Raw genomic sequence first — 15,162 nt, 5'->3', positions numbered from 1 at the left:
CAGCTCCAAGAACACAGGTGTTTATATGTGTGTGTGGGTTCCTTTTAATTAGTTGTTGGATATGTATCATGTGGTTTTAAATTGTCTTAAGGGCACATTTAGACAAAAAGGCAATGCATAATAATTACTATAATTATATACATTGAGCACAGTAGATTTATATTAGGTATGTGTTCTGACATGCACAAAATATACACTTAATTGAACATAATTTGTGCACACAGTTGCATTTAATTATTTAATTAATGTATTGTTGTATTTCTATACCAGGAGCCTTCTGGGTAGTTTACAACAGAAGACAAAATGCAGTAAAATACACGATAACAATAAAAACATAATAAAATGTGATACAGAATTGAAAATGCAAATTGAAATCAAATTGTTAAAGCTACAGTAGCTTACACAAATTAAATCACAAGTCCTGTGAAGCAGCTGACATATTGCTTCAATATAATATACAAACTAATTAAATGCTCTGTCACAGAGGACAGTCTTAACCTGGTACCAAAAAGCTATTAGAGTTGGCACCAAGCAGGCCTTGGTAGGGAGTTTGTTCCATAACTGGAGGGCTGCCACTGAGAAGGCCACCATGCCTCCCTCCATGCAACTGGAGACATTCCCTGGCTCTTGATCTTAGCATCTGGGTAGATTGCAAATGCAATAGCTGGCAAAAGGACTCCACTACAGTCCTCCTTTTCCTGCTTGGTTAATTTCTTAGGGAGGGTTCCTGTTCAGTTTCCAGCCACTATATCACATTCCCCTCCCCTTCTGCTTGTTATCTGTCTCCTTTGGGCACAAACATGGTGCTGTTTACATAGGCAATAGCTCTCACCGCTATATACTGGAACAGATGGGCTGCTGCTGCTAAGCTTTTATGGACTAATTATGCCATCTAGTCTAGGGAAACTTAAGAACGTAAGAGCCATGTTGGATGAGACTGAAGGTTCATCTACTGCAGCATTCTGTTCACACAGTTCCCAGCCAGCTGTCCACAGGTTCCCACAACAGGACATGAATTCAAAAGCACCTTGCTGTCCAAGTTCCCCAACAACCTGTGTACACCAAACATAGTTGGCGGGTTCACATGTAATGATAACCTGTGATGGAAATCGCAGGAACATGGCTTGTCAATATATCTGAACCCAGTATCCGTGGTGGAGTGTGGTATGCTTGGTTTCCATGAAACCACATGGAGAAACAACAGCTTGTGGGAAGGTTTCTGCACTTTACCGTGACTTCTTTGCCACTCTGAATCAAGTTGACATCTATCTGTGCATCTTCCATATTTCCATCGTAGAGTTTTGTGGCAAGAGCTGCCTATGGTTTCCAGTATCCTGTTCTGCCTAGCAACTGCTGTGTCAGAGGCCGCCACCCTCTGATCAGCTGCATTGCTATGCTTTTTTATCTGTCCCTGCAATGCCTTCCTGATGCCCAGCTGCAGCTTTGGAATCTTAGTGGCATTGGTCATTGTGTCATGCTGTCTCCAGCAACAGTGATGGCAGAGAGAGCTATTACTGGAGCTCCAGTCTGGTCACTGAACTTTCTGGAATGATTCTTGGAAATAGCAGAGTGTTTATGCTACTCTGAGAACCAGCAGCATCTGCCTGTGAAGCAGCCTTAAGCATGAATGTATGCAAACCAAGTGTCTGTTTGAACCCAAGGATACCATGTTTTGTGGTGACTGTGTGCCATGGCTTCGTGTTTCTGTGAGCACACCCAGTATTTGTGATTGGAAGGCAGCATGTGGCCATCAGTACTAGAAACCCATTGATAGCCTTCTACTCCATGGATTTGTGCAATCCCCTCTTGCCTAGTCTTTATTCATCTAAAGTAGTAGCCAAAACTACATCATGTGGAAAAACATTCCATCTCAACTATGTCTTATGAGCACAGGCATTTTTACTTGCTGAATTTTTATATGCTGAATTTTCTAGCAATCAGTTTCATGGGATGATCCCAAATCGTTCCTATTACTGTTGTAGCAGAAGAACATACACAGAGAAAGGGTTCCTTATCCATGTTCTACACCTCTCTCAGGTCTCCCTTTACTTGCCTTTTTCTAAACTAAACCATTTCAGTTGTTATAACCTTTCCTCATTGGGGTGTTATTCTGAAATTTTCATCATTTTACCTGATCCTTTTCTACACTTTTCCCAACTCTACAATATCCTTTTTAAATAAAGGTGTAGTGACCAGAACTGTACATAATATTCTAACTGTGGTTGCACCATAGACTTGCATAAAGGCAGAATGATATTGGCAATTTTATCTTCAATGTCTGCCCTAATTATGCCTAACATGGAGGTTGCCTTTTTCACAGCAAGTACATGCTGGGTCAACATTTTCATCAAGCTGTTCACAACAACCCCTAAATCTTTTTCGTGGTCACTCACCTTGAGATATTTTGCCCCACTGTGTATTACTTTACACTTGCCTAGGGTGAACTCCATTTGCCATTTTGATGCCTATTTTCCCAGTTTAGAGAGATCATTTTGGAGCTCTTCACAATCTCTTTTGGTTTTAACCATCCTAAGTAATTTAGTGTCACCAGGAAACTTGGCCACATTACTGCTCACTCCTAATTTCAGATCATTTATGAGTAAGTTGAAAGGTATTGTTCCCAACAGAGATTTCTGTGGAACCCCACTGTTTACATCGCTGCTTTGGGCATCAGGATACTGCTGTTTAGTCCTCAAGGTCTCACCTGCTATCCTATCTGCCTCTCAGCTTCTCCAAGTCAGCAACCTTGGCTTCAAGGGAACAAACTTGTTCCCTGAGAGACAGGTGCTCATTACATCAAGTATACAGCCATAACTTCGGTCAAGCTGAAAGATAATCATCCATGTGGCATTCAATGCACTACACTGGATAGTCCTCATACCTATGCCAAGTTTCTAACTTCATAACTGGTTTATTGTTCAACAGATATTAGGTTTGTTTGTCTGGAAAACTAAAGTGGGGAATTTGCTTATAGCTGTTAATTTACAGTATACATTGACACAGTATGAGAGAGGAGGAAAGGGTTCATTGTCCTGGCCTCTGCACCCTCCTGCTGAACTCACACAGTAACGTGATTTGCTTGTGTACTGATGCTTTGTCACTGGGGGTCCGTGTGCTCAGAGAGCTGGGTCTCTCATAAGTCTGCCTCCTATACAGTTCTAGCTAGGTTGACCCGAACTCTGCTGCAGCTGATCTGATTAGAGGCCTGGGTTGAAAACCAAGAGAGACTGTAGTTGCACTTAGTTTCCCCATGAATGGGAATGTAGGTTAATTCCCCCTTCAGGGAGTGGAGATATTCTATTCAGGGGAGAGGACAATAGTCAATGGGTCATTGGAGGGGACAACTGACAAAAGGTAGATGATTTGGGAAGGGATGTGGTTTGGAAAGAATTTGTGTGTGCGTTTAAAAATGGAATGATAACCTGGACTTTAAAACTTGGGATGGCTCTATTTCTGAGCTCTAGTTTGTGAATTTTAGTATAAGTCATAAATACCTGAGTCTTCACCGAGCCTGAGCTAGCCTTTTAGCTGTAAGCAGATTCTTCCCCTGGCTAGGACAGCACAGTGGCGCCTATCAGTATAAAAGTATGTATTGTTTTTATTTCTCCTTTTTATGCTTGAGTTTAGTGTAAATAAGGATTCTGTGTTTATTTATACAATTCAGTGTAAGAATACATCTGTTCAGAAGTAAGTATTGAAGAGTTTAATGGAGCTTACACATAAGTGAGTATAGGAGCAAATCTGTTACATTTAGAGAGCCATCAGGTGGTGGCATGTTTGCCATTAACAAGCAAAGCTCCCCCCTGGACTTTGTTACTTAAAGGTTGCTTCGAGGAGGGAATCTGTCCCTGCTGTCATTCGGTGTGCTACTTGTCCTCAATGAACTTTCTCCATGTTCCAACGGAGATCGTTTACTCCTCTCCTTTTGGGAATAAGCATCAGTCCAGACAGATGTGTATTGAGTAAGATCTGGAAAAAGGAATGCCCTTGTGTCCTGTACCTTGGCAAACTCTTCCCCCCCCTGCAGCCCTGCCAATGCATTATGTCATGGTCGTTGGGGGGGAAGTGACGTCACAAGCATACACGCACACCCCCTGTCCAGCCTATTGCATTGGCAGTCTCGGAATCCCGAGGTTGTGTGGAGGGGGCGATATTTATGCGCGCGCATATATATTTATATTTGAGCGAGAGAGCGAGCACGCGCGCGCGCGCAGACACATATGATTCGCTTGCACAATACGTGTAGAAGACACCGCGTTCCCTTCCCCGTCGAAGAGGAGGGAAGCCGCTCCATTTGCTGCCACCAGCCTCCTCCTTCGGGGGTCGTTAACTCTTGACTCGCGGAGCACGCGCTCCGTTCCCCTCCCCCGCCGCACTCCCTGATCACCGGTGCCCACCCGAAAGCGGTTTCCTCGTCCACCGGCGCGCAGAGATTCATTCCCATCCCCCCTCCTCTTCTGGCCCAAGGAGTGGGCGGCGTTTTACTCACTCACTCACCCCCGCAGCCAGTGGGAGCCTCAGAATTGGGGGGGGGGGGGCCGTCCTGCCGTTGGCTCCGCCCCTGAAGAATGAGCCTTTAAAAGGACCCGCAGGCGGCTCGGGCGGACTTGCCAGCCTCGGGGGCCGGTGCGAGACAGCGCGGGAGCAGGTTCCTGCTGCCGCTCCCTTGGCGTCTATCTGATATTTCCGAGGAGATTACGTCGCCGCACGCGCGCGAGAGTAACCCTTTCTCCTTGATCAGCCGGACAGAGTTTTCCGTTCCGCCCTCGGGCGATGGTGGCGGTGCGAGGGAGGCAGTGAAGGGAGGAGAGGTCGCTTCTCCTGAGGCCGCCTCGTTTGCCAGCCTTCTCGGCGGCGGCGCCGCTGCCGCCCAGTATGTCTCCCGTCAGTGAGGAGCTGGGAGCGGGGGACGCCTCCGCCGCTGCCGCCACGGCGCCCCTCCTCGAAGGGAGCGAGGCGGTGGACGGAGAGGCGAAGCAGGAGAGTGGGGAATGGTGTCCGCAGGAGGCGTCCCTTGCTTCGGCAGAGGCAGCCGGGGAAGTTCCTTTGGTGGCGGCGGGCGGGAGGGCGGGGAGTCCTCCCAAGGAGGACGAGGAGAAGAAGATGGAGAAGGGGGAACTGCCGCCGCCCCCGAGCCAGCAGGACGACGCGGCGGCGTTCGAGCCCCCCGAGGGCGGCTGGGGGTGGATAGTCATACTGGCCTCCATGTGGTGCAACGGAACCGTGTTCGGCGTCCAGAACTCGGGCGGGATTCTCTTCAAGTCCATGCTTAAGGAGTTCGGAGACCCCAACGACAAGCAGCTGATGTTCAGGACAGGTGAGGGAGAAGAGGCAAGGAAGGTGGAAAGCACGGGAAGGAGCCGTGCTCCCAGTTGCCTCTAAAACGGCCTCTCTGTTTTGAGAGCGACAGAGAAAGTGGTGCAAGAGAAGAGGAATCGTGAGATTCAGTCTGAAACCATGGAAAGCGTGGAAGTGGGCTAAAGCGAATGGCCAGGATGCAGTTGGAGACAGTGGGAGCTCTCTGAAGCTCCAGATTCCACGCTTCCTATGGAACTTCAGAGAGCTGCCTTCCCTTCCCTTCCTCAAAGGCGATCTTGTCATTCATTTGAAAGAGTGCAGAGATTGAATTGAGCAGCTTTCCCCACCCGGGTATGATGTGCTTCCTGGAGGGCTGCATGTTGGCGAAGGCAAGAGTGGAGTAGTGGCTGATAATGTTTTAAAAAGAATTTTAAGAAGTGGAAGTGCTGCATGTGCTGCCACCCATATACTCTGAAGCGCCACCTCTGTGACTTTTAGTGTGCAGTTAAGAGGCACAGATGTTGATCTGTTTTAAGGCAGTGATTTTGACAGCATCCCCTGAAAAAATCCAGAGCATTCATGGCTGTGTGCTACAGCAACACTATTCACTAGAGGAACCAATTTTTTTCAGTGCTGTGAAGCTCTGGTTCTGTGGTTTTTATGGTCCATTCTGCGACACGAGTATGATTTAGTGGTAGCATTGTTAGTATCCCATGTAAAAAAACAGGGAACCTCTACTTAGGAATCATGTCTTTGTTCTATAGCTGCACCATGAAGCCTTGCATCTGTGATGTAATGGAGCATTACACAGAAATGAGCTGTGTACTGACAGTGGTTTGGGGAGAATCCTGTATAAAAAGATTGCTGATGCTTTAGTACTAAGTTTCAGCTCTACAGTGCCATCATAAAGAAGCAGATCTTTGCCTCAGATTTGGTTTTTCTGTGCTGTGGCAGCAGTATGGATCCTTGGATCTATGATTGTTACAAAGCAATTCATGAACACAGTTGTAATTTGTGTTGCTTATTTATTACATTTATGTTTTGCCCCTTTTCCTACAAGAAGGCTAAGGTGGTTTACATAATCTTCCTCATCTCAATTTTATTTTCACAACAATCCTATGAGATAGGTTAGATTGAGAATCAGTGACTAGCCCAAACTCAACCAGTGAACTTCATGGCTGATTGGGAACTAGAACCCAGCTCTCCCAAGTCCTGTCCAGTATTCTACCCACTACACCACACTGGCTTGGCATCTCATGCGAAAATCCAGGGAATCCTGGTTTTGCACTATGGTGGTGCTGCAACGTATGGGATCCATGATTTTTCATTGTGCAATCCATAGCACAGGTGCCCCTTCAATTGGTTTCCTGAAAAGAGAGATTTAAAAGTGTGCACAGTTTAGACAAAAGTCTCAAACAGGAGGAATGCTGCATGTTCTACCAATCCTGACACACAACCTCTGCCATGTATACCCTTCCTTCCACCCACCAGAGCTCCTATGGGTTTAACCAATGAGAATCCTTTGATCTGCTTTGATCAATGGATAAATGGAACTTCTATGTGTAAAGACTGTATGGAACTGTTTGTGTGGCATGGCAACCTACTTTGATTATTTAAGTTGTGGTGAAGCTGTGGTGCATAAGGCTACCAGTTTCAATATGCATTCCCCACTAAGGAGTTCTCCTGCTGTGTGAACCCGGTGAATATGGAATATGCAACAGTTAAACAACCCACACATAATTTGTGGTCTGCTTTAGAGTGTGTTTTGTTGAACTCTCTCATAATCCACTCTTGCTGCATTCATGAGTGCAGGTTGGTTATGCAACCTAGTACCTGCAGTTTCTTAAGGATTATATAATCCACAATGTGCCACTGTATTGTCCAGACCTGATTTATACATTTGAAACCAGATAAGAAATCTGTTATCCTCATGCCCTGTTGTGGTGTTCCAAGAGGTATCTGGTCTTCCTGTGGTTTAAAAACAGAATCGTAGAGTAGATGGAAGCAAGTGACTTGGCTGAGACCCCAAATAGAATGCAGCATTGATGCAAGTCTGAGGTCTAAGTATCAGAACATTCCTTTGATCCAGCATTTGCTTCTGCAACACAGGATATGCTTTACGAAAGGCAAAGGTGAGTTGCTTGAGACTTGTGTACAAAACAAAAGTGAAGCTTGAACCTGAACAATTCAATTTAGCTAATTTACTTTTGAAATATTACAAATGCCCACAAACTGAATTCCTACCCAGATTATCCATGCTTCTCTTCCAAAAACTTGATCACAATTTTTCAGTTTCATCAAGTAAGGAAATCATATTCTTTGGCACTCAGAATTTGATTACAACCAGGTAGTTTCAAATCTCTGAGTTACATAACATAGTCCTTTGCATCTGACTATTCTCTCTTAGTTCCCTGCCTGCAGCTAAAATGGGTAGGGGAAGAAAGTGTTTCTTTGGTTTTTTTAGCCATCTCAAGCCAAGTTCCCTGACTTGCTCCTGCTCTACAAACTATTTTCACAGTGCTCAACACCTGTGCAGTGGCCAACTCCTACTTGTAGGGCAGCATAAAGAAGCCTTTTTTGCATACTTTCACTGAAGCCTTATATCCTGTTAAGGGGGGAAAATCCTGCAGGATAAAACATATGTTTGCAGTGGTCAGGGATTGTGTTTTCTTTGGCATGAGAGTTAGTTGTGCTATATATATTGAATAGAAAGTGCAGTTGACAGTGGGAAAAGGTAGGTTTTCGACTGATATTCCTCATTCATACAATGCACAATAAACGTGTAGAAGACATTACTAGATAATGTTTGGGATAACTAAGCAGATAGTAGTGACAAAAGATGAGCTTCTAACCCTTATTGACAAACTGAAAGTTAATAAATTACTGGGCCCAAGTGGCATCCATCATAGAATTCTTAAAGATTTCAAATATGAAATTGCTGACCTTATTTACAAAAAATATATAATATGTTCCTAAGATCAGCCTCTATACCAGCCTCTGGAGAATAGCCAACGTAGCACCAATTTTTTAAAAATAATCAAGGGGTTTGCATTCCTGTTAACCTGATATCTGCTTGGGTAAATTAGTTGAAAGTTTTATTAAAGACAAAATGAGTAAGTACATATAGAGACAAGTTCTGTTAAAATGGTGAATATGGCTTCTGCCAAGGGAAGTCTTGTCTTGCTAAGCTATTAGAATTATTTGAGAGTGTCAATAAACATGTGGACTGGTGATTCAGTAGAGATTGTTTACCTGAATTCCAAAGGGCTTTTGACAAAGTCCTCATCAAAGACTCCTGAGCAAACTTAGCAGTCATGGAATAAAGGGTGGATTTTTAACTGGTTAAAATGCAGAAAGCAGAGAGTGGGAATAAATGGTGATTTCTCCCACAGGAGAAAACCAGTAGGGTCACACAGGGTTCTGTATTAGGACCATTTTTTTCAACATATTCATAAATGATTTGGAATTTGGAGTAAGCATTGAAATGGCCTAGTTTGCTGATGATAACATATAATTTGGGATGGTTAAAACCAAAAGGGCTTCTCCAAAGGGTATTTCCAAACTGGGAGAATAGGCATGAAAGTGGCAAATATGATTCAATGTAAGGAAGCATAAGGTAATACATGTTGGGACAGAAAAAAAATCTCAGCTTCAAGTATACGCTAATGACATTTGAACTAGTAGTGACTGATGAAGAGAGTGATCATAGGGTTGTGATGGACAGCCTGGTGAAAATGTCAACCCCCTGTGCAGCTGCTGTGAAAAAGACAGACTCCATGTTAAGCATAATTAGGAAAGGTGTTGAAAATAACTTTCAAGAGGGAACTTTTAAAATTATGCAAGGTGTGGAGAAAGTGGAGAGGATGTCATTTTTCTCCCATTTCCATAGCACTAGAACCTTTGGGTTATCCCATGGAGCTGCCTGGTGAGAGATTCAGGTCAGATAAAAGTAACTACTTTTTCTCACAGCACTTAAACTGTGGAATTCACTGCCACAGGAGGTTGTGGTGGCCACCAGTTTGGACATTTTACAAAGGGATTGGATTGATGGAGAAGAATGCTATCCATGGTTACTAGCTTTGTTAGCTATGTGTTACCTCTGTTGTCAGAGGAGGTGTGCCTGCATTCCCCAGATGCTGAGGAACTTGGGCAGGCAGGACTCTTGTACTCATCCAGCTAGAGGGGCCTTGTGCATGGTTGGTTTGCCACTGTGTCAATGGAGTGTTGGATTGGGTGGACCACTGGTCTGATCCAGCATGGCTTTTCTTATGTTCTTAAAGATAAAAAACTTAGATATAGCCAGGGCTGAACAGCATTTCCATATTTGGGGCAGCACCAGCTGTTGCAGGCCAAAAGGGGCTGGAGCTTAGGCCAGCGTACTTGGTTTGGGTAGAGGTGGTTTGAGTTTAATTTTAAACTTGTATTTTAATAGGCACAGAACAAATTCTTAGCCTTTGAAATGGTAGATACACATTTACTTTGGGACAAGCATATATTGATGAATTATGCAGCTGAAAAATAGACACTGAGTTTTCAGTGACTGCTTTGGGTGTCTCTGGGTATTGCTTTATTTTTGTGGAGTTTCTCCCTACCTTCCCTATGTTCTTGTAAAGCCTTGGGAGTATGTGTTAACAAGAATACTCTTAGGTCCCCCCCCCTCCAAAAAAAAGCAGTTTGGCAAACTGATGCATATTATACGTTGCACCAAATGCAGATGGGAATGAAGTGGGTGTCTCATTGAGAACAATGCAGTATTGACAGATGTCTGAATTTAATTAGGATTTCTTTTCTGACTAGCTTGTGCAAATTCAGCTAGTATTTTTTCTTGAAACAAAGAAAATCTAACAAAATTGGACTTTAAAGGTACTGATGTATAGCAGTGGAATGTTCTCTTTGACATGGTGGGATTTATTTCCAAATAAAATTGATAGGACATAATAAAAGATAAGACATGACTGATAAGTTTTGGTGCATGCTTCTGTTCATATATACCAAACGCCAACTTCAAAAACCATTTTTTTCTGTCAGAATTTATTGTGATATGCTAACTATCTGCATTGATATAGATTGTTAGTGTCATTTAATTTAAGCAAATGTGAATTAGGAATGGCCCTGCAAGTTATTATTGATCCAAAATTATCTCAGGCATGAACTGGTTAGTATTTATGAACAGCTGCTTTGAATTAGTGCTGAAGGAATCCTGTTCTGTAACATCATAGTCTGAACAGATACATCCTTTCAACTTTGCCCTCTTTTGTAATAAACAGTGTGTTTCTTTTGGATGGTGTCTCAAAAAGAATAGTCAACTATAACAAATTTTGTTTAAATTAATAATAGCATTGGGAGGTGGTTCTCTGCTGTATCAAAACAAATTTTAGCAACTGTAGAAAGTCTCCTGCTGAGAACCAAGACTTTCAGGAAACACAGCAGGGAAATGAATCAAACAAAGAGTTTATGGTTATTCGTCTTGAAAAATGTTGTTAATTTCATTCTTCTTTGGATTATTATTTTCAGCTTCAGCATGTTTAAGAATATTAGTAAGGCAGGCATAAATGCTTATTTCTATGTTTTAAGGATAGTTAGCAGTCCGTGTTTGTAAGACTGTGTACATTTGAGCCGGATAGAAACTGGACAGCCATCTGAGTGGGATGGTGTAACCCAGTGTCCTGCAACAGCAGGGGGTTGGAGCCAATGGCCTTCATGCCCCTTCCAACTCTACTATTCTATGATTCTATGAATTCAAATTGTGTTGACCATCAACCATTCTTAGTTTTAGGCTGCAGTTCTATGTTCCCTTCCTTGGGAATAGGTCCATTTGAACTTATTGACAGAATCACACATCAGTTAATTGCTATATAACACCTTTCTGAAGTTTGCTCCTCAGTCTCAGATTGCAAAAAATAGATTCCCCTGCCACAGCTGAATGGTTGGCAATAGACTTGTTTTTGTTTTGCTACTTGAGTACACTGTGCCTGGAGGGAAGTAAAGTGACACATTTATTTGTGGTATTACTTTTATTTGACTACTCTGAAAATATGCTTTGAGACAAGAATTTACTTCCAGCTGAAAAGAAAGTGGTACATGTATCACTTACTCCAATTACTGTGTCTTCCTATTATAATTAATTATGATGACTGCAAGCGTCTGCTTGAAACTGAGCATGAACTTTACAAAAGGTGAAGGCAACCTAATCCCCATTATTTTTGCTCACTGAAGAGGATAAGTGACTTAATAAGCAGTAAACTTTGGATAATTGCTCTGATTTGGGCTGGAGGAATACTTCATTCTTATAAAAGTTCTGAAAGCTTACAGAACTGTCAAAACTTGCTGAGTGTTCTGAAAAGGTCTAATAATTAGAGTGCTGTGAGCCTCACATGCTAGTTCTTTTAGTATAAAGCTACCTGAACACTCTAGGATTGAAAACACCAGATGTGCTGGTTATCAGTGTGTGCATGGCAATCTTGTGCCCCTTAAAGACTAGAGTTCTGCAGAATGGCCCCAGTAGGGCATGATTTAAGTAACAAAATATGCCAGTTTCTATGTGTAAATGCCGTTCTGGATCTTAGCTTATATATTTTGAGTTATATAGTTAGTGCCTACATTTTAAAAGCTTTTAAAAACCTCTGCCTCTACAATGGTCTCAGCTAAGAATTGGGGATACTGCAATGCAGTGCTAATGTTCCTACATTGGTGGCTGGCTCCAGAAAGTGGTGGATTGCTTGGCCCTGTGGATTCTCCAGGGTGGAGTTCCTCAGAGGTTGGGTCTGCCTTCCATGATATTTATCTTAGTCATGAAATCACAGAGAGGGGAACTTTCATCTAGAACTTTGAAGCAAACTGATGACACGTAGCTCTATTTCTCCTTTCCATGACCATCAGATGAGATTGGCAGTATGCTAAATCAGTAGCAACAACAGATTACATGGGACTGAGAAATTGCAGCTCAAGAAAAGAGATGCTGCTAGTGGCTGGTTCTTACAACCGGATAGAGAGTATTCAACTTGCATTGGACAGGGTTGTACTCACCTTGAAGGAGCAGGTTCATAGTTTGGGAGTCCTTGAACCATCCTTGTGACTTGAGGCTTACAGTTTCCAGTGGCATGGAGTACCTTCTACCACCTTTGACCAGTGGTCTAGCTATACCCCTAACTGGACAGGAATAACTTGGTTTCATTAATCTGCACTCTGATAAATTCTATATTAGATTATTGTAATGCACTTTATGTGGGGCTGCCATTGAAAACTGTTCAGAGGCTGGCACTTGTACAAAGTGCAGGACACCAGATCTGTCCCACTTGCATCGGTGGCCTGTATGTGTCAGAGCCTGATTCAAGGTGCTGGTTTTAATTTGAATAAAGTCTTATAAAACTTTTTGTAAGGACAGTAATACCTATCAGAATGCCTCCCCCAGCTTAAATCTGCCTGGCTGCAATGCTCAATATCTGAGTGCCACCTCTGAGAGAGGGTTGGACAGCAGCAACAAGGAAGAGGACCTCCTCTGTGGAAGCCTCAGAATTATGGAATTATCTCATCCACTGAGATCTGCCTGGCATCGACTGTGTTATTCCTTCAGTGCCAGGTTAAGACTGCCCTCTGTGATGAGGCATTAATGGGACATAGAGGACTTATGTCAGCTCTTTCTCTTATAAGAGGTCTAGTTGTATTGAATTTGATTTAGTTGTTCAGTTGTTCTAAATTCTGTTTTAAATGTCATACTGAATTTTTATGTTCTCATTGTATTTGTAGTTTGAATTATATTTTATTGCATCATATAAGTTAATTGCCCAGGAAGCTTTGGGTATTGGTCACTATGGAGATGATGATGATGATGATGATGATGATGGCAGTAACCAAGGGTTTGAATGAGCTGCAGTACAGCTGAATATGCAAGTCCCATTTGGAAGTTGTCATGTCACAAAACCTGGCAAATGTGGGTTATGTGAGGGTTAAACAACCATGGCATAACCCATACTAGGTGGGTACATGTCATAATAAAACCCCTGGTAGAGATTGCATATTCAGAATGGTTGAACATGCTGCAGACTTATTCTGGATTAGATAACTCTCTGTGGGCTGTTGTATTGTATAAATAATGTATGCATTTTTCTCTATTACTGTTGATCAGTTACTTGTGTAGCAAAAGAAGAGTAGGATGGACTTGAGTCAGGGTTTCCAAATTGCTTTCACATTGGGCTTCTAGTGTGCACAACGCTTTCATTTGCCACTTTTCCATGGCAATGAAACATTGAACTAATCTTGTTTAGAAGGCCCTTTTCATCTTTTGTTTCCTCTTTTGTCTCTGCTTTGCCTTGTCTTTCCTTGTAGAACCTGAGTAATGAATTTTCTCCAAAAAAGAGATAGTGCTCTTTGGAGCGGCAGGGTTTTTTTTTTTTTTTGTATTTCTAGAGTGCCCTTCAGTATCTACAGTGGCACCTCAGTTCACGAACTTAATTTGTTCCATGATTCTGGTGAACCAAGTCAAATTTCCCCATAAGGTTCAATGTAAATAAGGTTAATCCATTCTGACCCCTATGAACATGGTCACGAACCAATTTTGGTCACAAACCAAGTCTAATTTCCCCAAAAGGTTCAATGTAAATAAGGTTTATCCGTTCTGAATCATAACTTTATGTTATACATAAAGGATGGCATATAAAAGTTTTAAATAAATACATTTTTTTAAACCACAAAAATATGAGCCATGTCCACAGGCTGCGGGCCAAGCCACAGCCACCTTGCCAAGCCTGGGGGTGGATGGGCTGAGGTGGAGTGGGAGCAGGGCCGTGGCTCCCACGCCTCCGCCACGGCCTTCCCATGGCATGCCGCTGCTGCTGAGCGGCTGCCATGCTGCTTCTCCCCGTGGTGGGGAAATGTGGGAGGTGCCCCGCTCAGCCGGCCACAGCCCCGTCCCTTGCCTCCCCTTGACTTGACCCATGGAAAGCAGCCCTTACCTCCCTCCTCACAGCCCTCTCCCAGCCAGGGGAACCGTCCCACACCCACCTCTCTGGCCTCCTGCTCCTCTTCCCCCTCCCGGAGCTGGGTGAGCACTTGTGAGAAGACCTTTCCCCAGCTAGGAAGCAGGGCGGTGGTGAGGAGCCGGGAAGGCCTTGATCTAGGTGAGCACTCCTCCTTGTGGTGGGTGGGGAGAAGGTTATTGTTTGGAGTGTTCGTGTGAAGAAGATGGCCGTGATTGCAGTCATGTTCGTGCGGGAACATGGCTGCAATCATGGTCATCACCTGATACGGAGTTCACGAACGGAGGCAAAATTTTGCCAAAATTTCTGTTCGCGACCCTATTTGGTCACAAGACTTGTCATACTAACTGTAGATAAAGCAAAATGAAAGACATGGGCCCTGCCCTCAAGTTTACAATCTAAGACCCATACTACGTGTTGAGGAGGGTTCAAACTTGGTACCCTGGCAAAGGGAATGATTTTTGTAACTCTTTGTCAAAACTCCCTTCCACAAACTTGCCATATGGCAAAGCAAGGAAGCTGCCATTGTAATTTAAAGTTCACACATGCATGTGCACACAGCAAGCTGTGTGTTAATGTAATATGTAGTTTGGTTCTAAAAGATGAGACACACCAAGCACATAAGAGAGTAGGGAGAAAAGGCCAAGGAAGATGATCAGCTGGCGAATCCAAAATAAAACAGAGAGACTGAAGTTATTTCATTCTCAAAATAACCCCCCATTGATTTTATTGGGCTTACTCCAAGGTAAGTGGATTTTGGATTTCATTATTAAAGATAAACAGAATTAGTTCTGGAAGGAAGAGGGTAAGGTGAGCTCCCTATGTTGGCCCTCTGGTTAATGGCTAGGTTATAGAAACAGCAGAATGGAACGCTGTTCAGGAAACCAAA

At 43.3% G+C, this 15,162-nt stretch overlaps 1 protein-coding gene across 1 annotated transcript in view; it reads left to right on the top strand.

Annotated features, from left to right (window-relative positions):
• The first annotated feature begins 4,665 nt into the window (after window positions 1–4,665).
• SLC16A10 (solute carrier family 16 member 10) overlaps window positions 4,666–15,162 on the top strand; it is a 55,207-nt gene continuing 44,710 nt past the window's right edge. Inside the window, exon 1 of the mRNA XM_044426366.1 lies at window positions 4,666–5,317. Coding sequence (XP_044282301.1) covers window positions 4,876–5,317 — 442 coding nt within the window. The 5' untranslated portion in view covers window positions 4,666–4,875. The remainder of the gene's footprint in view (window positions 5,318–15,162) is intronic.

This window comes from Varanus komodoensis, unplaced genomic scaffold (assembly GCF_004798865.1).
Source record: "Varanus komodoensis strain SLA01 unplaced genomic scaffold, ASM479886v1 scaffold1, whole genome shotgun sequence".
NCBI classification, from domain to species: Eukaryota; Metazoa; Chordata; class Lepidosauria; order Squamata; family Varanidae; genus Varanus; species Varanus komodoensis.
Note: the sequence above shows the minus strand (reverse complement) of the source record. Positions and strands in the feature narration are given on the sequence as shown.